We start from the raw sequence: 24,914 nt of genomic DNA, 5'->3' as shown, positions 1-24,914 counted from the left end.
ATAACAAAACAACTGTTTATAAAAATAGTAAATAAATCCCATGACTTTTTAATTTTCGCATGGGGGACTTTATCAAACACTTTCTGAAAATCCAAATACACCACATCTACCGGCTCACCTTTAACCACATGCTTATTCACCCCTTCGGAAAAAAAAAATGTAGCAGGTTTGTGAGGCAAGACTTCCCTTGGGTAAATCCATGCTGGCTGTGTCCCATTATCCTTCTTAAATCTGTCCAAGAATCAGGCCCTGAATCTTCCACAGAGCTGAAAGAGGGGAGGGGCCTAACTCTGCTTCAGTTGCCTACGGACTTTACGCTAATTTTCAGAGGGAAAGTACGCGTAAGCTTTTCCTAAGAAAATTAATGGAGGGGAAAAAAAGCACCTGCGAACAAAGTTATACCGGTTAACTTGTACGGGTAGTTTTTCAGAGAGAACTTTTGCACCTGCTTTTGAAAATTCCAAAGTAGGCATGTAGGTGCAAACCCTTCCCCAGCCCCTCCGCCTTTTCATGCCACACGCACAGGGCCCTATTCGTGTACTTTTACACATGCACATAGGGTGGACCCATTCTGTGGCTAAGGCACCATTTTTGCCCATAGAAATGGCTTTGAAAACGACCCTCTGAAAATGCTGCCAGATTCTGTCTGTGGTTTCTTGATGTCAAGGAAGATCGAGCATTCCTGGAACTTCTAATACAATCATTTTTTGTTTCGCATTTGTAAATAGAGGCCTGCAGTTCAATATGCTTTCAACCCTCTGTATTGTTGTCAAAGGCAGACCACAAACTTTTTTTTTTTCTTGTCTGACTGGATCACTTGCATGCGAAGAATCCATACTGCGTAAATGCAACAGGAAATCCTGCCCAAAAATCTAACATAGAAACATAGAAATGACGGCAGAAGAAGACCAAACGGCCCATCCAGTCTGCCTAGCAAGCTTCACACATTTTTTTTTCTCATACTTATCTGTTTCTCTTAGCTCTTTGGTTCTATTTCCCTTCCACCCCCACCATTAATGTAGAGAGCAGTGATGGAGCTGCATCCAAGTGAAATATCAAGTTTGATTAGGTAGGGGTAGTAACCGCCGCAATAAGCAAGCTACACCCATGCTTATTTGTTTTACCCAGACTATGTTATTCAGCTCTTATTGGTTGTTTTTCTTCTCCCCTGCCATTGAAGCAGAGAGCTATGCTGGATATGCGTGAAGTATCAGTTTTTCTTCTCCCAATACGGCCAAATGAACACAGTGCAACAGTATACCATTTTTCTGCTGTCTCAGCTGTTGGTGGTCGTCCTTTGGTGTCACAACACACATGCTTAAGGCCATTGGAGGATATGTTTTTAGTTATTTAAATAGTGCTGCCAAGGCATTTTGTCAAGCGATGTTCATATCAAGCAATGAGTGTTGGCTTCTCGTCACCTGACTCCACATAACATAGTACATGATGGCGGATAAAGACCTAAAAGGCCCAGCTTCTCTCTCCAGCATCCATTTTATATACAGCTACCCATAGCAGATCAAATTCCCATGTGGAACCAAACTCCCAGTCCCATTGCGTCTGCTTGTAACTACTGATGTGTGCAGGTTGCCCCATGCCTTGCAGGCAGCACAATGTAGCCATGTCCATGTGAAACTGTCAGTTTTGCTAGTACCTGATGGAGCTTGCTTTAGCACTAGGGATGTGCTGTTTTAAGATGATAGTGAAATTTATATTCCCTTCTGACATGATACACAAAACAATGCTTCATTGTGTCTGGTTAGCATGCACTAAAACGACAAAACGAAATAGAAGAGAAAACACAATGATTTTCTTTTCACACGTACACCCCTATTGAGCTCTGGGACCAAAGTACTATTTTGCGACAGTCTTGACATGATACTGTGGATTTGTTTGTTTGTTGGGGGGGTTTTTTGTTTGCTTTTTGTCACCTGAACTACTGATGACCAATTTATTGCTCTTGAGAGCAGGTTATGCTAGTAAATTATATACCTGTGGTAACTGTAGGCTTATTAATATCAAACGATTTTTTGAGAGCTGTATTCAGAACCATCACAGTGAAAGCCCATTTCTTTTTATTACCTGTATTGTTTCCTACAGAAGTATGGTTACTTTGCCTTTGCATCCAGACCTTCAGACTTAAAGGTGAATTTTCAAAAGTTGTGCATCTGTAAATAGCACATACTCACATATATGATATTTCATATATCTCAAGCATACGCTCGTAAGGGTTTGCAAGTAAATCTGCACGTGTTTAAATAATGGAAATACCCATAATGCGTTCCGAACCTCCCAAAGCACCCCTTACTTAACATCAACCTAATAAATGAAGCTTGACCGACGTGCCACAAATGCGCAGTAGAGAGCAGCTCTACCGCGCATGTACGGGCGAGCACGTCGGTCAAGCGGAGCGTCAGCTGTTAAAAAACATGGTGGCGGTAAGGAGTACTATCGGTGGTGAGAAGCGGCGGTGGCGACAGCGAGGAGCGGCGGCAAACTCTGTGGTGAGGGAGGAGCAGCGAACTCGGTGGTGAGAGAGGGAGGCGGCAGCAGCGAGGAGCGGCAAACTTGGTGGTGAGGGAGGGAGGCGGCAGCAGCGAGGAGCAGCGAACTCGGAGGGGAGGGGGGCGGCCAGGAGCAGCGAACTCAGTAGGGAGGGAGGGTGAGAGTGAGGGGCGGGGAGGAGCTGTGAACTCAGTGGTGAGAGTTGGGGAGGAGAGGAGAGGGAAGGAAGGTGAGGGGAGGAGGGGAGGAGAAGGGGGGGCTGTGTTTGAAAATGGACTAAAAAAAAATGTAATGTAGCCCGTTTTAACGGGCTTAATGGCTTGTTTTCATAATAAAAAAAAAAGGTTAAATGTGCGTAATTACCAGATACACCTATAATTTTCCTAGTGTACTCACCAAAAAGTTATAAAATGCGCCTAGCCTACCAGAAACAACAATTTCATACTGTACTTGTAACCGTCTCTTTCTAGTCAGTAAGGAGGCCCAGACAACTGATCCGTAAAGATAGACTTTTATTGCCAGCAAGATGCAGCTAAGACAACGGCTTAGTACAACTGCATACCACGCCCCCTTAGGAGCAAACTTTTATGCACTTTACAACTCTTATCTTTCACACATGCGTTCTGGTTTTGCTGAACAAACAATTTACAAACTGCTGAACAAGCAATAGCTAGCGTGGTCTCTAGTAGGTGTAGCTTATGATCAGACTATTGTTTCGTCATTTAATTGACGGGTTAGACATTCGCGACAGCGTTCGTATTAATACAATACAAAATATGAATCCAAAATGGAGTCACGTTCACTAAACGTTAGTGCGTAAGTACGTCATTACGTGTTATGTTCCGTTTGCGTTGCAAATATTAGTAAATCAAGATGGCTGTGCGTTTCACTGCAGCATGATGAGACGAGAGGCATCACAGCTGTGCAGTTTTCAGGGGTTCATGGAATCGAACTCCTTCATTCCCCCCTTTGATACTTCAACGCCGATGGATAGTGGAAGTATCACTTGCAGCTGTTAAGTAACTGAAAAGAGAAGCAAAAATCAATACTAATAACTGTTAAGGTGGACCCTAAAATGTTACTAGGTCGTTGGTTACTTCACGGGTTTGAGACGGATGGGCCCTAATGGCGTCAACCCCCTTTGTAGCCCAGCTTTCCCTAGTAACAAAAGTGGTCCTGTCGGTGGATTAGGTGGTTTTAGAGTTTAGTATCAAAATAATCATTATCAGAATCAAAAGAGATATCATCAGAGTCAGATGCATCAGAATCAGGGAAAGTAGAAATCGACACATACTTATTGATCATCATAATATGAGCTGCAGCTCTGCGATCAGCAATGGTTTCAATCATAGATCGTAGATTTCTGAAAATAAGAGGTAAACAAAGAGGGAACAGAATGCAAGTTAGAATAAAAAATAAAAGAGGAATGAAGATGTCCTTCAATCCGGGGATTGAAGTAAGCCAATTTGGTAGTGAGGAAGTCCAATCAAGGATACCGGTCCATGTTTGCACAGGGACATGAGCTAATCGGATCATGCGATCAGTAATCTCCTCGATAACTTTGCTCTTATCATCGATCTGCAAACAACAATTGGAGAGATTAAATTTGCCACAGACACCACCTTCTTGTGCTAGGAGGTAGTCCAAGGCTAAACGATTTTGGTAGACAGCTGTTATTATCTTGGTGTTTTGTTTGGCCAAGATATTGAGTGCCATAGCAGAGTCGTTGGTCAGGAGTTCTAGTACTGCTTGTAAGCGAATGATGCGATTTAACATGTAGATTGGAGTTCTATATCCATAGGATCCATCTTCAGCCCATGTGGCAGGGCCGTAGTATTGTACAATTCGCTCAGGGGGCCACTCCTGATCTTTCCAATCACCAATAGAAACTTTAGGACTTCTGCGACGTTTGTTTGGCTTCATAGGGCTATAGACAGGTACACCCAATGTTTCACCCGCTGTGATTGGTAAGAGAAAGAAACTTGGTCGTATGGTGGCTAGGAAACAGGTGCCATACCAGTTGAGCGGGAGTAATTCATATGCTCGGCGGCCACAAACGAAGTAATAGCCGTCTGGTGCAGCGAAGAGGGTGGTTGGCACTCCAGCATTAGTCCATGTTTTGTTGAGGACTGCTTCAGTCCACATGGTGGTGGGCATTGTCAAATTCTCAGTTTGCCACCAGGTTTGTTTAGTTAGGTTAGCAGTAAGCACCCCCGTACATGGGGAATTACCAACAGAGGTAATATATACTCGGGAATGTTGTCGAGATATGCAATGTCTGCCAATGACATCTGTTTGGAGAGCCCATTCATATGGGTGAGGTTTCCGTTTGTAAGTTATTGTCGTGTTCAATTGATTGAGATCAGTTTGGAAGACCTCTTTAGCTTCCCATGGCCATTGTTCTCCAGTGTGCGTTCCTCCGCAGACAAAACAATTTTTAACTTCGAGAGAGAGAGCTATATTCTCAGCCAGATTGACAAACATATTCTTTGCTTGATTGGAGAATGCATGTTTTTTCAATTCTTCTGATACGTGGGATATTTCATCAAAGAAGGACTGATAGCCCACTACAGTAGTCTGATGAATGATTGGTCGAGGTTTGTCTCGACGTTGGGTAATTGTTATATAGGTCATGGGGTCTTTCCCTGTTCCATCGATTCCAAAGCCCCAAGTATCTTGCCAGGGATATCCTTCACCCCGTATGGGCCATTGTATGGACATGGTATTACCAGCTACTGCAGTTAACCGGCCAATTCCATGGCAACCATGATATCCTCCTCCTGTATAGTCACATACCAGAGCCCATCCTGATAAATTTAAGTCTCCTTGACAGGGTAGCCATTGAGATGGATTGGCCACCCGATTGTAAGGGCAAAGGTACTTATGGTTGTGAGCATAGGCCTGTTTCCAGGCTTTGGATCCGCAGTGGAGGGCGTTCGGGTGCTTTCCAATGGCTTCACAGGCGTTGAAAGTAATGGTGGCAGTAGATTCTCCTCCAATAAGGACTTTGGTCGAGTTGATGTAGTACAGGATGCCTTTTCCTTCCGGAACGATGGTTGAGGTATAGCTCTTTGGTAATCCGGCGGTCAGGGTGATGTTATAGTACTTGGGAGTTGTAGGTGTATGACAAATGACCTTGTCATTTTGTAGGCACCGGTGAAAAGATTGGTATCCTTGAGTAGTATTTAATGAGCACGCAGGCTGAGTTGCACATGAGTCAGGTGGCTGAGATTGGTGTATAATGGTAGAGACAATCTGGAATCCATCTGGAGTAGTAGTATGGATTAACTTGACACATTCAGTGCAGTTTTTGCTTAGAGGTAGAACAAGAGATGTAGCTGTAGAACAGGAAATTAGTAGAATAACTAGTAGTAGTCTGGTTGTCATAGCCGAAAGTTGAGGGTGAACACGTTGGACTTGAGTTGTAAGTAGTTCAGTAGATTAATTCTGAAAGGAAGAAAAAATGTATATGTTAGTACTCTTTAGCAAAGTACTATAATCATCTAATCTGGACTATCTTGTTGCCTGTTTTGAGTGAATCTTAACTTGTGGTCTCCAATCCTGGAGACCTGCCAATTGGAGGCAGCAGGTTTTAGGCGAGTCCAGTGAATCCAGGAAGGACATCCAGAGACCTTTACAGCAGTAGGAGTGGTGAGTAGTACTGTGTATGGACCCTTCCAACGTGGTTTAAGGAAATCGGATTCATCCCAGTCCTTCATCCATACAGAATTTCCAACTTGGAATGGATGAATTGGGGTCAACAAAACTAGCGGTTCAACGTCACATGTATAGTCCTGAATTGCAATGACTGTGTTATATAGTCCTTTGAGCTGATTACTTAGTGACAACTCCCCTTGTATCTGCAATGATTCGGGAAAAGAAGGGAGAGGTGGAGGTCTTGCATACATCATCTCATACGGTGTTAGCCCTGATCGTTTTGGACTGCATCTGAGATGTAGCAAGGCTAAGGGTAGGATGTCTGGCCATTTGGTCTTTGTTTCTTGACATAGTTTAGCTATCTGATTCTTCAGTGTTCTGTTAGCCCGTTCAACAGATCCACTGCTCTGCGGTCGCCATGCGCAGTGCAGATGCCATGTGATACCGAGGATTTTACTTAGTCTTTGGATAACATCGCTGGTGAATGCTGGTCCATTGTCTGAATTGATTTGTCTTGGTAATCCGTAGCGTGGTAAGATTTGGTGAAGGAGCAAGGACGCAACTTCTTTGGAGGTTTCAGTTCGTGTTGGTGTGGCTTCGATCCATCCGGTATAGGTGCAGACAGCCACCAGCATTGCTTTGTAACCTTTGGACGGAGTCATGTGAGTAAAGTCAATTTGGCAAACTTGGAAAGGTGTAGTTCCTCTTAAAATGTGTCCAGGTGATGGACCAGGTCCACTTCTGGGATTATTTTTAGCACATGTGACACATTGGCTGATTGCGTGTTTTGTTAGTTGGATTATTTTATTGATGTAATACGTCTTTCCCAGCAACTTTACCAGTGCATCTCGTCCGAGATGGGTTTTGTTATGTGCTTCCTTGACAATAGTCCAAGCTAATGTTTCTGGAATCCATATTCTGTTATCTTGCAGAATCCACCAGCCATTGTGATGGTGGATCTGTTCAGCCTGTGCCCAGTCATTCTCCTCTGTTGAATAGGTGGGAGTTTCTGTTGGGAATTGTAGAAGTGGACATGTTGTAGTTGGGATTGATAATAAATGTGCACGGGCTGCTTCTTTTGCTGTTTTATCTGCCCATTGGTTTCCTTTTGCAACGGGATCTGACTTTCCGGTATGGGCTTTACAATGCATGACAGCTACCTTTTGTGGTGCCCACACAGCATCTAGTAATTGATGTATTTCAGATGCATTGGCCAATTGCTTTCCTTCGGCTGTTAGGAACCCTCGCTCCTTATATAGGGCTCCATGTACCTGGATTGTGAGGAAAGCATATTTGGAATCTGTATAAATATTCACAGTCTGTCCTTCTGCCAATTGTAAAGCTCGGGTGAGAGCGATTAGTTCAGCTTTTTGGGCTGATGTCCCAGGTGGTAGGGGCTCAGCTTCAATAATATCGTCTTCAGAAACTATAGCATATCCAGCAACTCGAATTCCATCAATAACTTGGCTGCTTCCATCAGTAAATAATGTCCATGCTCCCTGCCATGGTTGATCTCTCAAGTCTGGTCTGCTGGAATGTATTGTAGTCATGACCTCCTCACAGTCATGTGCGACGGGTTCAGGTGCCGGCATAAGAGTGGCCGGGTTCAAGTTTTTGCTGTCCTGTATTTGGATTTCAGGAGTTTCACATAGCAGAGCTTGATATTTTACAAGACGTGAATTAGTCATCCATTTTGGTCCATGGGTTTCTAGCAGTCCTTGAATGGTGTGGGGGGTTGTTACATTCAAGAGTTGTCCAAAAGTTAATTTGACTGCTTCTGGAATTAGTAAGCATGCAGCAGCAATGCTTCTTAGACAACCTGGCCATCCTTTTGCAACATTGTCCATTCCTTTTGAGAGATATGCAACAGGTCGCTCCCATGAGCCTAGAGTTTGAGTCAATACCCCAATGGCCATGCCTTTCTTTTCATCGACGAATAGATGGAATGGTTTCATTACATCTGGCAATCCTAGTGCAGGTGGTTCAACCAAGGCATCTTTCAGTTGTTGTAAGCTTGTCAGTTCATGGGTTTCCCACTGAAAAGGCTGAGATTCTGCCTCCTTTCCCCGCAGCTTGTCGTACAGGGACTGGGCGATAACAGCGTAGTTAGCAATCCACAGCCTACAGTATCCTGCAGCTCCAAGGAACGCTCGGAGCTCTTTCTTGCAAGTGGGTACAGGTTGACCTCGTATTGAACTGGTACGGGATATTCCAAGGCAGCGGGTACCTTCCCGGATTCGGAATCCCAAGTATTCTACTTCCAATTCACAAATTTGCACCTTCTTTTTACTTGCACGATATCCTTTTAAGTACAACGTCTTTAACAAGTGGAGTGTGGCTATAGCACATTCGTGATACGTTTCACGAAACAACAGAAGGTCATCCACATACTGTATGACTGGCCCATACGTGACTTGGTACATCTTCAAGTCTTTTGCCAGTTGCTCCCCGAACATCGTGGGTGAGTGCTTAAATCCTTGCGGTAAGCGAGTCCATGTGTACTGCTGCTTGATTCCAGTTTGTGCATTTTCCCATGTGAAGGCAAAGATCTTCTGGCATTCTTCTGCTACTGGAACGGAGAAGAAAGCATCTTTGAGGTCAATGACACTGTACCACTTGGAGGTAGGAGAAACTTGAGCCAAGATTGAGTATGGATTTGGTACAAGGGCTACTAGATCTGCTACTTGCTTATTCACTTTCCGTAAATCTTGTACAGGTCGGTAGTCAGAAGAACCGGGTTTCTTTACGGGCAGTAGAGGGGTGTTCCAAGCAGATCGGATTCGCCTAAGAATTCCCAAATCATACAGTCTTTGCAGATGTATTTCAATTCCTTCTCTGGCCATGTATGGAATGGGGTATTGAGGTTGATTGATCACCTGTGCATTCTGCTTCATTTCTATCCATATGGGGGTAGCGTCGATAGCTATTCCTCCCTGGTTCTGTTCGGACCATACTTGGGGCACACTATCCATCAGTTGTCTGCGCTGTTCGTTAAGAGGGGTATCCCCTTCGTATCGATGCAGAGTGATTTGTTCAAGAACGGGGAGATGTAGTCTCCATTCTTCTTGTAGTGGACATATCAGGGAAACTGGACTATCGGCAAAGGATGCCTTTATTTCACCGGTAGGTTCGATTTGCAAGGTAGCCCTTAATTTACATAGGAGGTCTCTTCCTATGAGAGGTACTGGGCACCCTGGCACGTAGAGGAATTGATGGGACACTAACTGTCCTCCTATTGTAACTTGCCGTTTCTGAAGGAAGGGAGCAGTTAGTGGTTTTCCAGAAGCCCCAACTATAGAGATGTTTCTTGAAGTAGGCGTGGTGATGGCTGTGGTCATCACAGATCGTTGAGCCCCCGTATCCAACAGTCCTTTGAACGTTTCAGCCCCCACTTTTATCTCCACAAGGGGGTCTAGAGGAAGAGTTCCCCTTTCTAGTCATGCTTCACTATCCTCGCCGGAAGTTTCGCCTACCGTCATCTGCCATTCTGTTTCTTTGGATTTGGGCGGTGCATATTCTCCCGGCTTTGCTTGCCGGCGCACCGGACACTCAGACTTCCAATGCCCTTCTTGTTTACAATATGCGCATTGGTTGGTTCCCAATGGCAATTTCCCACCTCTAACCAATCCTCCTCTATTCGCTCGTCCTCTTGGCAGCCCTCTTGAGGGTGGGTTGCCCCTTCCTCGGAATCCGGGATACCCGTTATACTGCCTAGACGGGTTCCCGAAATTAGTTTCTTCCAACGCTGCGGCTAACAGACTAACACGTTCTCTTAACTTTCTAGTTTCTTTCTTTTCTTTGCCGTCTCCATCCGGTTCTCGGTTTACATACACTTTATCAGCCATTGCCTTTAATTGGCTGATATTCATGCCCTCGAACCCTTCCTGCTTTTGCAACTTCCGGCGGATGTCTGGGCAGGACTGACTAACGAAACTCATCAGTATGATAGATTGATACTTGGGATCCTCAGGATCAAATGGGCTGTATTGACGATATGCGTCCATTAATCGCTCCAAAAAGTTTCCGGGGGATTCATCTCTCTGCTGCACCACGTCTTTGATTTTTCCCATATTTACAACCTTCTGCTTCCCTTTCTTCAAAGCTTCAAGAAATGCGGTCTGATAGGCGGTTATGCGCTCCCGCCCTGCCGCAGTCTGGAAATCCCAGTTAGGATCCGCAGTCGGGGCTAAGTCTCTTACTGCGTCTTCGGGACGTCCGTCTGATCCGGCTCCTAATCGAGCTGCCTCTTCCATGTTCAATTGTATTTGCCGGCGTTCTTCAGTGGTGAAAAGAATAGAGGCTAGGTGCCGGATGTCAGCCCAGTTAGGATTGTGGGCAGCGAAAATGCCCCGTAAAAAGTCTACCATCTGTTCTGGCTTTTCAGCGTATGATGGCCCCAGCTATTTCCAATTAAAAAGATCGCTGGATGTGAAAGGTATATAAGTAAATAATCTTATTGTTTGCGTAGTACGATGCTCGTTTTCTTCAGTTGGGACTACGGGAACAACAGTTGATGTTTCCCTGATTGGTAATTGCAAACTAGCTGCGGCTTGGGTCTTACTGCGAGTTCCGTCTGACACGGATGCCTCGCCGCCGCCTTCTTCCTTTACGGTCGCCGTTCCGGGTCGTTCTTCATGAGCTAGTGCCATCCTTGGATCAGCTTGCGCATTGGAGGGGACTGGGGGGCTTGGTGGCGTGGAATATGTGGGGGGATAACTAGGGGCATATGGCGGCGGCAAAATATTTTCAGCGTCGGGCAATGCTGGAGGCGGCAGGGGTTTAATTTTTTTTTCTGGAGTCCGTGGATTCCCTTGTACTACAAATATGGCCGCCTCAGCTGACGCATGCTCTGTAGAGTCCAATATGGCCGCTTTGCCCTTTCTCTTCCGGTTTGGGGATTTCCGGTCTCCCATCTTACATGCTTGAGCCACCATTACGAGGGCGGCTCCCTCCACTAGCTTCTTCGCCCAGGATGGAGGATTTTCAATAACCGCGATCCACGCGGTTATGTATGGTATATCCTCAGGGCAACCCGGATTCCCTTCTCGTATAACTATTTTCTGAACCCGTGTGGCCGTTTGGAAATTAAAGGTTCCTGTAGGAGGCCAATTTACACAGAAACCGGGCCACTTATGGGTGCATCGTTGAATCATTCCGGGTTTTGTACATTTATGGTCATCGAACACTTCACTATAGTGTTCCGTCATGACTTTTAACGGAGTCGACCCGCTCCCTCCCATTAGGATAGAGTTCACAGACAAAGGAGGGAAGGGAAGACGGATAGGTAAGGGGTCCGTATCCGTCAGACACAAAGGGTCACAATTGCCCCGACTAGAACGCGGTCGCCCGGTCTAGAACTGCGAGGCCATTCACTCTCTTTCACACAACAAGAAACCTATTCCCACTGTCGTATACGTTACTTATTATTTCCAGACAGATTATTATTTCCAGACAGATTATTCGCGTGGTCTTCGGAGCATAATTCCTACTAACACACTGCGTGGGGTGTGATCAAGGCCCCCTCGGTCAGCCAGAAAAGACCGGGCTATTTCCTGAGCTAGCTAGTCTTTACTTATTTCCAGATTCCCATAATACTCGCCTGCAGGGGTCTTCCGATCGTCATGAAAGCCTTCTTCCCGGATCATCAATCCAGAGGTCCCGGCAGAATTTCTGTGGAACGATCCCCTCAGAAACCTGATCGCTGAACTCAGCGGTGGCCACTCACCAGGTATGCCTGGGGGACTGCTCCGCCTCCAAACTACCGGACCTTCTGGAGAGCTAAAATAGCGTCTCCGGTACCTCCTGGCTGGCTCGCCAATGTAACCGTCTCTTTCTAGTCAGTAAGGAGGCCCAGACAACTGATCCGTAAAGATAGACTTTTATTGCCAGCAAGATGCAGCTAAGACAACGGCTTAGTACAACTGCATACCACACCCCCTTAGGAGCAAACTTTTATGCACTTTACAACTCTTATCTTTCACACATGCGTTCTGGTTTTGCTGAACAAACAATTTACAAACTGCTGAACAAGCAATAGCTAGCGTGGTCTCTAGTAGGTGTAGCTTATGATCAGACTATTGTTTCGTCATTTAATTGACGGGTTAGACATTCGCGACAGCGTTCGTATTAATACAATACAAAATATGAATCCAAAATGGAGTCACGTTCACTAAACGTTAGTGCGTAAGTACGTCATTACGTGTTATGTTCCGTTTGCGTTGCAAATATTAGTAAATCAAGATGGCTGTGCGTTTCACTGCAGCATGATGAGACGAGAGGCATCACAGCTGTGCAGTTTTCAGGGGTTCATGGAATCGAACTCCTTCATACTCACCATTCAAGTTGACATCTTTGGCTTGCAGGAAGGGAGGAGAGGGAGGATTCCCCCCTCCCCCTCAGAGCACATCTCTGGCCCCCAAACACTCATTTCCCCCTCCTGATACCTTGCTGTAGCCAGCTGAGTGCTACACTCCCTTTCTGCTGCTGCACAGAAGCTTGCTTGGTCACCAGTGATGCTGTTGCTTACTGCAATGCAGTACCGGGTCTGCCTATGTGCTCCTGTGAACATTTGCAGCTCTGGGTGCGCCTGAGATGGCCAGGCCTCATCGGCAGCAGCAGCAGCCAATCACTGCAATAGCAGAGCAGAAGTTCCACCCATCAAGCCCAAATAAAACACGATTGACAGGAAAAAACGCCCAATTAGAAGCAACTGCACTCACGAGCGGATACACATGGCCTTGGCCGGCATTCAGATTGTAACTCAAGACTTTGGTTGTAACTCAAAACTAAAATTTTGGTTGTAACCCAAGTTGTTTGTATGTCAAGCCGGTTGTAACTCAAGGGTCCACTGTATCTTGAAAGTGACACTTATCTGGTCCAGTTAATACTTATCCGGCTGAGTAACACGAAAGCCGCTACTTAACCAGATAAGTCTTAAAAGTGCTAGATAGCCAGCTAAATCAGAGAGCCAGATAAGTGACACTTTTAAGACACCTGGCTCTCTGACTTAGCCAGATGAGTAGTGCTTTTAAGACTTGCCCGGATAAGTGCAATATATATTTGTATTTTTTTTTCATGCATGCGCACGTTGCAGGGTACATTTGTGTGTATTTTATAACCTGCATATATCACACGTGCAAGTTATAAAATACAGGAGTAGATTTTTGCACGTCCATATACACGTGTATATGGGGGGCGTGTGCAGATGTTTGAAAGCTTTCCTCCCTGTTTGTTGTAAAGGAACCTGATAGAGAAAAATAAATCCCATACTTTTCCTTACTTCAAAAATGGACCAACTTGTGTTTTTATAAGCCTAGTTTTCCCAGGGAAAGCAGAGAATTTCAGCTTCTGAATTTTTATTGCATGTTTTAGGAGCCTTATCAAGGGAAAAAAATAGTAAAAGCCCTTTCTTAATATTCTTCCGTTTTCACCGTATGCCTGGCATGTAATTTGAATTCAATCCCAGGCTATCTGCTAATGACCCTAACTGCATCCAAAAAGGTATTTTATTAACTTTCTAGGCTATTTAAGCACAGGGCCGGTAACTTTTTTTTTTTTTTTAAACAGGTGCACTGGTGCAAATGTGCGTGCGTTTGCCGGCTCGCAGCCAGGGATGCAGCTATTTTATAACATAAGCTCGTACATGTGCGCATAATATAAAATGGGCTGATCACACGCACGTATGCTGCTACCTCTATGCAAGTGGGGGGATTTTAAATCACGCGTGCACCAACGCCATTACCAGTTTTTTCAATTTGTTCCCAGTTCAGCCCAGTAAGGGATAGGACTTCTGTAGCCTCCCCTCTCCCCTGTTAGCCCCAAATCTTAAAACTCCACTGACGTGCCTAGACTTTTTTTTTTTTTATTACTTTCACGCCATCCATAGCAGCAGTAGGTTTACATGGCAGGGGAACCCGGTGCGCACTAGCTGTGCGCCAGTTTCATCGTGAAATCCAGGAATGCACGCCCCCCCTTTTTTTTTTTAAACTTTTTTTGTTTGTGCGCGTAGCAGGAGATACGTGTGTACTCGGGCTTTTTTAAATCTGCTCTGCGCGCACTGGGCCGGATTTTAAAAGCCCTGCGCGCGTAGGGCACTCGCGTGCCTATTTTGCATAGGCCGCCGGCGCGCACAAGTCCCGGGGCTTCGTAAAAGGGGCAGGGAGGGGGCGTGTTCGGGGCGGGGCCGGGGCGTGGTGCCGGCCCAGGGGCGTGGTCGAGGCCTCCGGACCAGCCCCCGGGTTGGGTGATGGCGCGCCAGCAGCCCGCTGGCGCGCGCAGATTTACACCTGCTTTCGGCAGGCGTAAATCTGCCAACAAAGGTAGTGGGGGGGGTTAGATAGGGCCGGGGGGGGGTGGGTTAGGGGAAGGGAGGGGAAGGTGAGGGGAGGCGGAGGGAACAGGCAGCGCGTGCCAGGCTCAGCGCACGCAGGTTGCACAAATGTGCACCCCCTTGTGCGCGCCGACCCTGGATTTTATAAGATACGCGCGGCTACGCACGTATCTTATAAAATCCAGCGCACTTTTGTTCGCGCCTGCTGCACGAACAAAAGTGCGCGCGTAAATTTATAAAATCTACCCCACTGTGCCCAACATATTTGCGAATCTCTCTCCCGGTTTTGGCGCGTGTCGGGCTTTTAAAATTCACCTTTAAGAGCCAGGACTACTCAGTACCAAAAAAAACCCCTAGACTAATTCAAGCCTGGTGACTTTAGTCCGAATGCTGTGGTAGAGAGATTGAGGAATGAAACCCTGAGGTTTTTGGTTCTGCTTGATGATTCATATTTGTAGTACTTTGCGTTTACTGACAATCCCTTTGTTTCTTTTGATCTGCAGGACTGTGTACAGCTAAACCAATACAAGCTACAAAGTGAAATTGGCAAGGTACGGATGATTGATTTATTTATTGATTTATTTATTTATTTAAAGCTTATCAAGTTTTGTTTAGGGTTGGTTTTGAGCCATGCACTTTCAGCTGAAGTCTACAGGAAATCCCCCCCATAGAGTTCCTTTCAACTTCTGCTAAGCATTGAAAGAAGAGTTCACTGTTTGTTCATTTGTTGTGAGGAGCAGAGGAGTAGCCTAGTGGTTAGAACAAGCTGAGAACCAGGGACGCCAGGGTTCAAATCCCTCTTATGACCTTGGGCAAGTCTCTTCTTCCTCCATTGCCTCAGGTGCAAACTTTCAGAGTCATTCTTTATTCTGTGATACTGCGGGAAATAACTAAACCTTTTCCCGTGGTGCTACGGGGGTGATAATGTGCGGCATAGCTGCACCGTGGTGGGTGAAACCGCACCGCCACAATGTGGTGGGCTGCCCAGTATCACCCCCCACCCCTTTTTTTTTTTTTTTTGCACCCTCTAGAGACAGGGAAATAACTATAGTACTTGAATGTAATCTGCTTTGAAGTGTCACAAAAGGCAGAAAATACATTTAAAAAATAGAATTTTTGGTCTGTGGATGCAACTCAGGAGTTTGCGATGTGAACTGAATTCTTGAATATTTTTGTGTATGCTATAATGATAAAAACCTGACTTAATGCTTGTGTGGTATGCACAGTAAGAAGCAAAATAGAATTTCGGAGCAAAAGAGCAGGCTGGATTACCTATTTTTCTAAACCATACTTTACTAGACACACTGTGATGTCTTCAGATATACTGGCAAAAACAAGTGTGCATTATTTTTGGGTACTGACTTTTCTATAGTATGTATTTGACACTTAGCTGGGCCTTTTTTCCATTTCAGCTCCTTTTACTAAACACTTATTATCTCTGTATTTGAAATCCTTTGCTGGTGAGATGTGGCAGGTCACATGTAAAGATTTATAAATCCTCTGGTCACAAGAGACTTCTAGTCCTTTCAAACCTTCAATAACCTCCTTTAAGGACTCTGGGGACGTTTAGTTTCCTCGCAATGCCAACACAAATGAGCTTTAGTCATTCTTGTGGCTCAGTAAAGGGTAAGCTTATGAAGGATTGTGTAGTCTGCATTCTTTTTTTTTATTCTTTTTTTTTTATTATATTTTACATTTTCAAAATAGTACAGACAAAAAATAAACTTTATAATACTTGAAAAGTACCAGTCAAGCCAGATAATTATAAATACATCAAATAAAAAAGGCAAAAAGGAAAATAAATTGCTTGAAGGAACAATATTCCATAAATGAGGAGACAGACTGTATCTGATTAGTAAGTAAATTCGATAATATGATCGATACATCCTTCCAAAATGATCTTATCTTACTCTGACCTTGTCTTATCCTCCAACATCTCTTTAATTGAGCAGGTTCATAAAAGACAAATTTATTTTCCTGATAAAATACATTTGCAGGAAAATTTAAGAAAGAAAGAGGCCCCCAATTCAAGAACTTGAGACTTTAATAGAAGAAAATATTTCCTCAGGGCCTGAGTCTGCTTAGTAAGATCAGGAAAAACATTTTCTTTCTCTCAAAGAAAAGTAGCTGATCTATTTCGGAAAAATAATTTCAATATCAGATCTCTGTCCATTTCCAATGCAAAAGTTAAAATTAAAGTTTCCTGGGGGACTTCCGGTGATGACGTAACAGGATCAGAAGCCTGGGGTAAGACCTCCACGGCCCCTCTCCATAAAATCGCCGCTTGGCACGCCCCAATGCCCCGATTTTGCAACCCGGTCCGGGGACAAGTACCCTGTGGTGGCCCGCAGTATCAAGCAGCCAAAATCCTGAGCCGTGGTGGTGGGGAATGCGCCATAGAAACACCCGATGTGCAGTGGACTGACAGAGCAGCACACACAAAATGGCGGCCGCACCAGAATCTATGAAAACGCTGGCAGCCGTTCCTACTGAGTGCTCCAACAGATGTGTTGGCGGCCCTTGATGAAAGGCTAATTAAAATACAGGCGTCCATGGACGATATTAAAGCCCTGGAGGGGCCCCTGGAGGGGCAATCGAAGCGTCTAGATCAGGCGGAACAGCAACTTTCAGGCCATGGGGACCGGATCGTGATGTCGGAGCAGCAAGTAAGTGAGCTGCGCGCCCAGCAAAAAAATGATTCTGGAGTGGCTCAAGGACCAGGAAAATAGATGCCGCCGCATCTTTATCATTTCATTGAACGCTGGCTCCCTGAGCGTATAGGCCTTACAATGCTGGAAGACCAGCTGTGCTGCGACGCATACGTCGGGTGGGCCTGCCACGAGACAACTCTGGTAGGCCGCGTCCAGTGATGGCCCGCATCCTTAACTGGTCCCACAAGACCCGCTTACTTAGAGCATTCTGCCAACAGGATGTGGAATATAGGGGGAGCCATATTCTCCTATTCAACAATTTCTCAGCGGGCACAGCGGCGCAAAGAAGAGAAATGTCTCCTATGTGTTCTGAACTTCATAAAAGAGGAATTCGATTTGCACTACTGTATCCTGCTAAACTGCAGGTCCATCATGACAACAAATTTCTTTTCTTTACTAAAAAAAGAAGAAGCGACATCATTCTTAGCATCTCTGCCTATGGATAACGTGTCATGAGTTAACCACTGCTCCATGTTGGGATGTCGCATCATGGGCTTAGAAAACAACTGGCGGAGGGGCTATTTTTCACAGTTTTCCCACAGTTATTGCAAAGGGTTGCAATGATTGGGATGCCTTCGTTGTTCAACAATTCTGCCACCATCTTTTTCTATTTTCTATTGATTTTGGGAGATGCCGTTCCTGTTGATATTGGACTGCCGAGACTGTATAATTGGCTGTTTCAGCAGGGTTGTTAATTAAGGGGAAGCTTGTTTCGATGGAGAGGGGCCATGGGGAGGGTACCTCCGTGTGCATGCAGATATTTCTGGTTTGGACGTGGGGAGACCTTGTGCCCCTTGGAGCATGGAGGTGTGGGGGGGTGGGGGGGTTCGGGTATGAGTGTGATTGGTTGGGGGTTGAGAAGGTACAAGGGGGCAAGGGAAAGGGACCAAGTAGGGATTTTTTTGTGGCTGTTAGCTGCTGTGGGAAGACCGGAATAGCACAGGTTTCGGGGTTTAGGCTGGGAGGTCCTGAAACCCCAGTTCTCCACTATTTTTGGAGCCCATATTGGCCCTTACTACTCCATGCTCGTTCTGCTGTGTGAAATGGAGTAGGTTAGTCACCTCATTGAATGTGGATGGCATCCATTCCCCCATAAAAAGGGGAAAGCTGTTTATCTATGTTTTGGCGCTTGCAATCTCATATAGTGTTTTTACAGGAGACCCATTTGATGAACACTGAGCATGCAAAACTGAAATGAGATTGGGTAGGCCAGTGCATGTACTCCTCTTTTTCCTCTCGAAAACGTGGAGTGGAAATTCTTATTTATAAGCAATTGCCTTTTCAACTAGATTGGGTGTGGCAAGACCCTGAGGGGCATTATGTAATTGTGGGAATGCTACACTGGCAGAAGTTTGAGTTTTGCAATGTATATGCGCCCAATGAATATTTTTACAAATTTTTTACTCACTTGGTCGCGCTCTTAGCTGATTTAAATGGGTATCAATTGGTGGTAGTGGGCAATTTCAATACGGTGATGGACAAGAGGCTTGATTGTAAACCCACTAGATTGATAGATAAAAAAGACCAACCCTTGGGGGTTAATTTTATAACCCAGGAACTGAAATTCTTAGATGTTTGGCGGGTGCTGCACCCTGGGGAACAAGATTTTACTTTCTATTCTCACCCACATCAATCATACTCTAGATTGGACTGCCTATCTATCTCGAACACTTTTTTCCTGAGGGTGCTGTCTGCCACTATTGGTGCTATCTCTATTTCAGACCATGCGCCCATTTCTGTTATTTTGGAGATAGGATGCTCCCAATACGCCCCATTTTCTTGGCGAATGCCCCCCTGACCTTTTTTTTGATAAATCTTTTCATACTTATCTATGTGCTGGGAAGAGTATATGAAATTTAATGCCACCTATGTGGCATTAAATTTCATATACTCATGGTGCACGTTGGCTACCTTGTGGGAAGCCGGAAAGGCAGTATTACGCAGCCACATTATTGCCTATGTAGCTAAATTGAACAGAAAATGCAACAATGAGATTCTACATCTTACCGGTATGTTGAAATCACTGCAGTCACAACATATGTGGCGCATAACTGATTCTGCATGGCTACATGCAGATCATGCTCGTGAAGCTTTGAATTATTTGTTACATCAAAAGGCCTCCAAATCGTTGAGATACTATCAATATCAGCTACATAAGCATGTTAATCAACCGAGTAGACTATTGGCTAATCTGGTGAGGGCTTGCAGTTGAAAATCTATTATAACTGGGATTAGAGATAAGGATGGCACGCATAAGGTTACTCAAGACATTTCTGCCCGATTTTTGGAATACTACAGTGCCCTATATCGTACCCGTGATAGAAATGTAGAGACTTCTGCTTCCTTTTTCCATGATTTTCCTTGGCCAAAGTTATCTCCTGATCAAGTAGCCCTCTTAAATGCACCCATCAGGGATGGTGAAATCTACTCAGTAATACAGGGACTAACCTTAGGGAAAGCAGCGGAGCAAGATGGCCTGGGGCCCGAATTTTGTAAAATACTAAAGTTCCCTTTTCTTCCTACACTGTCCTCCTTTTACAGTGACTTTCTTTCTGCTAAAGCGCTTGCACTTTCTATGAATCAATCGATTATAGTGGTATTGCCCAAAAAGGGTAAAGATCCCATGGAGGTAGGATCCTACCGACCCATATCATTAATCAACATAGATATAAAAATTTTAGCAGCGGTCCTTGTGGCTAGATTGAACACCATACTCCCCTGCATGATCAACCCGGATCAACCGGCATTTGTTAAAGGAAGGCAAGGGGTACGAAATGTTCGCCGTCTTATAGCGGCCGTCAGTTACCAACCTCCGGTAGAAGCGATGATCTTGAGTCTCGACGTTGGAAAAAGCGTTTGACACTTTATCTTGGGGTTACCTGTTTTGGACTATGCAACAATATGGCTTTTATGGTGCCTTCGTGACATGGCTGGAAGTCAGGGTCTTTTCCCCTCCACTGTGGGGTGCAGCAGGAGTGCCCACTTTTGCCGCTTTTGTTTGTTCTGGCGATTGAACCCCTGGCGACAAGATTATATTGCGAAAGAAATTTTTGGGGCCTCAATGTGTTAGCGTTTTGAGGTTTTGAAGTGGATTCTTGAGTACTACGGAGATGGCCACTCCCACAGGGAAGAACCCCGTGAGGAACCGCAGTACTAGGCTAGACTCTATCATGCAGACACAGAGAAGTTGTATTTATTATACAGCTTGATGGTACTGCCCGGGGTGGACAGTAGTAAGGCAACCCAGTAGAAGCAGTCCAGGGGTCCTCGGCAGAGGAGACCAGTCCCACTCTTGAGTAGATGAAAGGCAGTGCAGGGTAGCAGTGGCAGGACCCGGATATAGACTCCAAGCGCTGAAGCTGAAGGTGGAACAGACTGAGAGAATTAGTACTCACTGAGTAGTTAGCTGTATTGATGGAGATCCTGACAGGCAGAAGCGAAGCAGTTGCAGGCACCAGTGTAGGGAGTGCAGGCCCTCGAGGAGTGAGTACCCGGTTTCCCAGATAGGTACCTGAAAGAGAGAAGATGGGCCCCCAAGGGGGGGTACCCAGGTTAGCAATGAGAGAGGGAGCTTCCAGCGGCTGCTGGGAAGCGGCAAAGCAGCTTAGACCGGAGCGAATCCAATCCTTGCTAGCTCAGTTTGTTAGCAAACGAAGGGCAGGTTAAATACCAGGATGTGCTGACGTCACTCGGAGGGGACGCCCCAGATGTTCCCGCCATGACGTGGATATAGACGTGGGTGGCGTGCACGTGCGCAATCTAGGAGGCCCTTAGGAGAAACATGGCGAACGCCGTCGCCGATCCGGGGTCACCGGGGAGAGCGGCATGAAGACGTGGTGGCAGCCAACCTCCCAAGGCTTGAGGAGAGAGAAGGAAGAAAGGTGAGGCACAAAGGTCGAAGCCATCTGAGACCAGACGCAACACAGTGTTGGGAGTCACCCTTTGAAAGTAGCTATGTTTTTGGACGATATTCTCCAGTTTGTGGGGCGTCCTCGCAATAGTATCCCTGTCATAATATAGCTTTTTTCCCCAATTTCGAGACATTGCGGGGTTGACAATCAACTTATCAAAGTCTGAGGCTTTAGCTCTGGATCCACAACTCCGACACAATTGGGTGGGTGCTTTCCCTCTCTCTTGGGCCCCAGACAAAATCAAGTACTTGGGAGTTTGGGTCCCTAGGGACTTAAAATGTCTATATGCTTTGATTATTAAAGAGACTCTGGTGACATACGGTCGCAATTCGCAGCGTGGCGACCCCTCCCACTGTCCTTTTTTGGCCGATATGCTCTTTTGAAAATGATGATTGTCCCTAAGTTACTCTATAAATTGCATATGCTACCCTGCTGGCTCACAGCGACCTCCAGAAACTTAGATCCTCTTTTTCACAATTTATTTGGGCTGGAAAGAAAGTGAGGATAAACTACTCCACTCTCGAATGTTCACAGGAGAATGGTGGCCTCTGTCTCCCTGATTGTTCAGCTCTATAACGCTGCTTGCCAAATGTGATTTGAAGGAGAGTGGCTCACTGACTGTTATTCTTATCATGAAGCAAAGCTAATCAATAATATGTCAGCTCCATGGTCGCCGCTGTTTCTCTTACAGGCAAGCCCGGCAGTGCTATGAACTCTGGAGTTCCCTAGGGTGTTGCTTGCTTCGTGTATTTGTGCCTGGTGGTGGCTGCATTCTACCCGAGGCCTGAGCGGCCCGACATCCCTGTTACTCCCTTCGGTGGGCAATGTTGACTTTCCTCCAGGACAGGACTGTAACGCAATTTTCAAGCAATGGGAATGGAAAGGTATCGCTTTCATCTTTCATCTATGAGAGGGACTCATCGGTAATGCAAACGTTTCAGTCAATAACTCAGAGCTTTCAAATTTCTTCCTGACACTTCTTTGCTTATCTGCAAGCCAGACACTCCCGTGGACAGCAGAAACATTTATATCAGAACTCTCGTTTGCAACAGTGCTCTTTGACATGGCATGTGTATCTAACTTGATCGCTGGCTGGAGTAAGCTGGGGAAAAGTTTTCGGCGAAACAGTCACCTAGATGCATTAGCCACGCATTGGTCTACCTCCCTGGGAGAACCTCTGATGGAAACATTTTTCTTGAACCTCTTCAAAACATTGTACTCTCACAATTCAGACCAAGGTCTATGAGAACTGCAGTTCTGAATCGTACATGATGTTCTGCGATGTTCGGAGGTTCCGCCTGGGTCGCATAAATTCTCCAGTGTGCATCAAATGTGGCAGGACGGAGGGCACTCTGCTGCACCAGCTTATAGACTGCATGATGCTGGATGGATTTTGGTCAGAAATCTTTGCTATCCATAAATGTACTGGAGTGCTAGCTAAAAGATTGGGCCTGCTTCTACTATGCGGCTTGCCTAATGCTAAGCAGCAACACAGTGTTTCTATGGACAGGTTTGGGCATTTTGCTGTTCTCCTTGCTTGCCGCACCATTCTATCCACTTGGATTGAGCCCTTATCGCCCTCCATCAAGGCTTGGCATCAGCGGATGGCATTGACTATGCAGGTGGAATGGATGGACATCACTGTGGGGAATTGCAAATCGGACAAAGTATACTGCAGATGTTGGGCTACCTACTTCACCTTGTTGTCTTTGGGCATACAGAGAACAGCCTGCTCGCTACTGGATACACTACTCAATGGCTGTAGGGCCCACAAGCAGACCTGCCCTGGACACTGCCTATCTCATTCACAGCAGTGCTTTGAGGTCGTTCTTCTCAGCAGCATTACCTTGTATAGCAAGACGGGTTACTCTGGGTACCAATGTGTGTTATGGGAATGGTTTATGTGCCTGTCTAGCTCCAACTCGGTCTCCTGGGGATGGGGGTAAGATCATGAGGTGTTGACTGTATGTGTGTGTGTGTGTGTGTGTGTGTGTGTGTGTGTGTGTGCGAATGATTTGTATGGATGTCATGTCAGCTTGAAAGCTATGTAGTTGGTGGTCAGATCACCGGGGTTTCCGCCTGGTGCAGTGTGTGTGTTTGTGAGTGTTCTTATAACTGCAGGGTTTGCAGTTCAGACTCAACATATAATGGGTACTGAGAAGTTATGTCTCGGCCCAACTACCTCTTGTGTTTTGTAACTCGCTGCATTTGTTGTGTAATATCACCGGTAGTTGTGTGATCTGAACCGATTGTATCTTGTTCGGTTTCTTTTATAAACCTCTGTTCAAAATTTACCAAAAAAAAAAAAATTAGTTTCCCTTGACACAATATCTTCCCGAGATTTTTTAGTAAGGCTGAAACATCTAACTTACAAGAAAGAGTTAAGAACATCTAATCTCCTTCGTGAGATGAAACTGTATGTTTCTGAGAGGAAATGTAATAACCTTTATGAATTGCAGGCATATTCTGGGGTAAAACTTTTAAGGCTTCAGATAAAATATCTTTTATTTCATATGGAGAAACAAACCTTTTGAAAAATTTTCAAAGCTCAAATTCCTGTATCTAACAGTTTTCAAACATCTCTATCCGCATGCTTAGAGAAGAATTATCTTTAACACATTTTGAAGAGATTGATTTTCAGAAGCCTGATTAGAAAGGGAACTTACTGGATGGCCATACTTCCCTGCTAATGGGTGATGCTCAATTTGAACAGATGCATCAGCTGAAAAAGTACATCCCTTGAATACCCTTTACCTGTTGTAATGAGGAAACAAGGTCATTTAGGGAAATATTTTGAGGAGAAATATTAGCACCTTTGTGAGAGGCAGAAAAAACAGGAGACAGAATCAGATATTGGTCAAGACAAGGAAGAAACAGGCGACACAGTCTCACTCCCAAAAGTTATTTAACTTCTCTGTCCAAAATAGGAGATGATGGCATGCCTCCCTCTGTCACTTCCAAGAGCGGCCCGATATGTTAAGTCTCGTCTGGCCCAGTCTCTCCTCACTCAACCCCTGAATTACCAATAGCAGGGACCGGAGGAAGAGAAACCACTGAAGATGCAACAGAATTAAGGGGTTGTGGAGGAGGATTGTGATCCTCGGAGCTTAGAAGACACATTGCATGGAGGAGAAACCAATGGAACTCCATTTGGTATTACCCCGAGGAGCCTCCCTGATATGGCTAGTAGATGGAGTAACCCAAGAATCCAAAGTTCCAGAAATAGGGGCAGTAATTATTGCTGCAGATGACATGTTCTGTCCGTTTCTTTTCTCGCCCATAAGGTAGTCAGAAACACAGCACTTACTTAATCAACCTGGAGGATGAAATCTTCCTGCTAAGATCTGATAGGTCCCGCTAGATCCCCGTGGGACTCCCCAAGGGGGCAGGCTCCTTATGTACACTCCTTAGGTTATGCACTGACGGCAGCGCGCCGTAGACCTGCCTGATTTAATGCAGCCAGACGCAGTGGTGATGACGTCTGGTGAGGAGCTGGTGTAGGGCAGCGTCTCACCTCCTCTGGTCTCCCTGGTGCATTCCTTTGAGAGCTGGAAAAATCTATCACCCAGTGTCCAATAATGTGCTCTTTGCATGCACTTTTAACTGGTCTCATCTCTGCTATGGCATTAAATTGCAAGGAAGCCGTGAAAAGGGAACTGTTGAGAGAAGTACGCTTGTGTATTAATGCACTGAACTTTCATAGTGTGTAGAGAGACATGCATCCCTTCCTCCTCTCCGTGCTGTCTTTTGGAGGAATGAAGGCAGTAGCTGTTGTCCAATTCACATCGTGACAGGAAAAGA

The 24,914-nt window shown here is 45.4% G+C and overlaps 1 protein-coding gene across 3 annotated transcripts in view; it reads left to right on the top strand.

Moving 5' to 3' along the window:
• CAMKK1 (calcium/calmodulin dependent protein kinase kinase 1) overlaps positions 1–24,914 on the top strand; it is a 336,761-nt gene that overhangs the window by 138,657 nt on the left and 173,190 nt on the right. For all 3 annotated transcript variants that reach the window (XR_003858154.1, XM_029612030.1, XM_029612029.1), the window contains exon 3: positions 14,995–15,042. Coding sequence is in view for 2 of the 3 variants with exons in the window: in XM_029612030.1 (XP_029467890.1) it covers positions 14,995–15,042 (48 nt within the window). In the remaining variant the exon portion in view is untranslated. The remainder of the gene's footprint in view (positions 1–14,994; positions 15,043–24,914) is intronic.

The sequence above is a fragment of the Rhinatrema bivittatum genome, chromosome 8 (assembly GCF_901001135.1).
Source record: "Rhinatrema bivittatum chromosome 8, aRhiBiv1.1, whole genome shotgun sequence".
Taxonomy (NCBI): domain Eukaryota; kingdom Metazoa; phylum Chordata; class Amphibia; order Gymnophiona; family Rhinatrematidae; genus Rhinatrema; species Rhinatrema bivittatum.
Note: the sequence above shows the minus strand (reverse complement) of the source record. Positions and strands in the feature narration are given on the sequence as shown.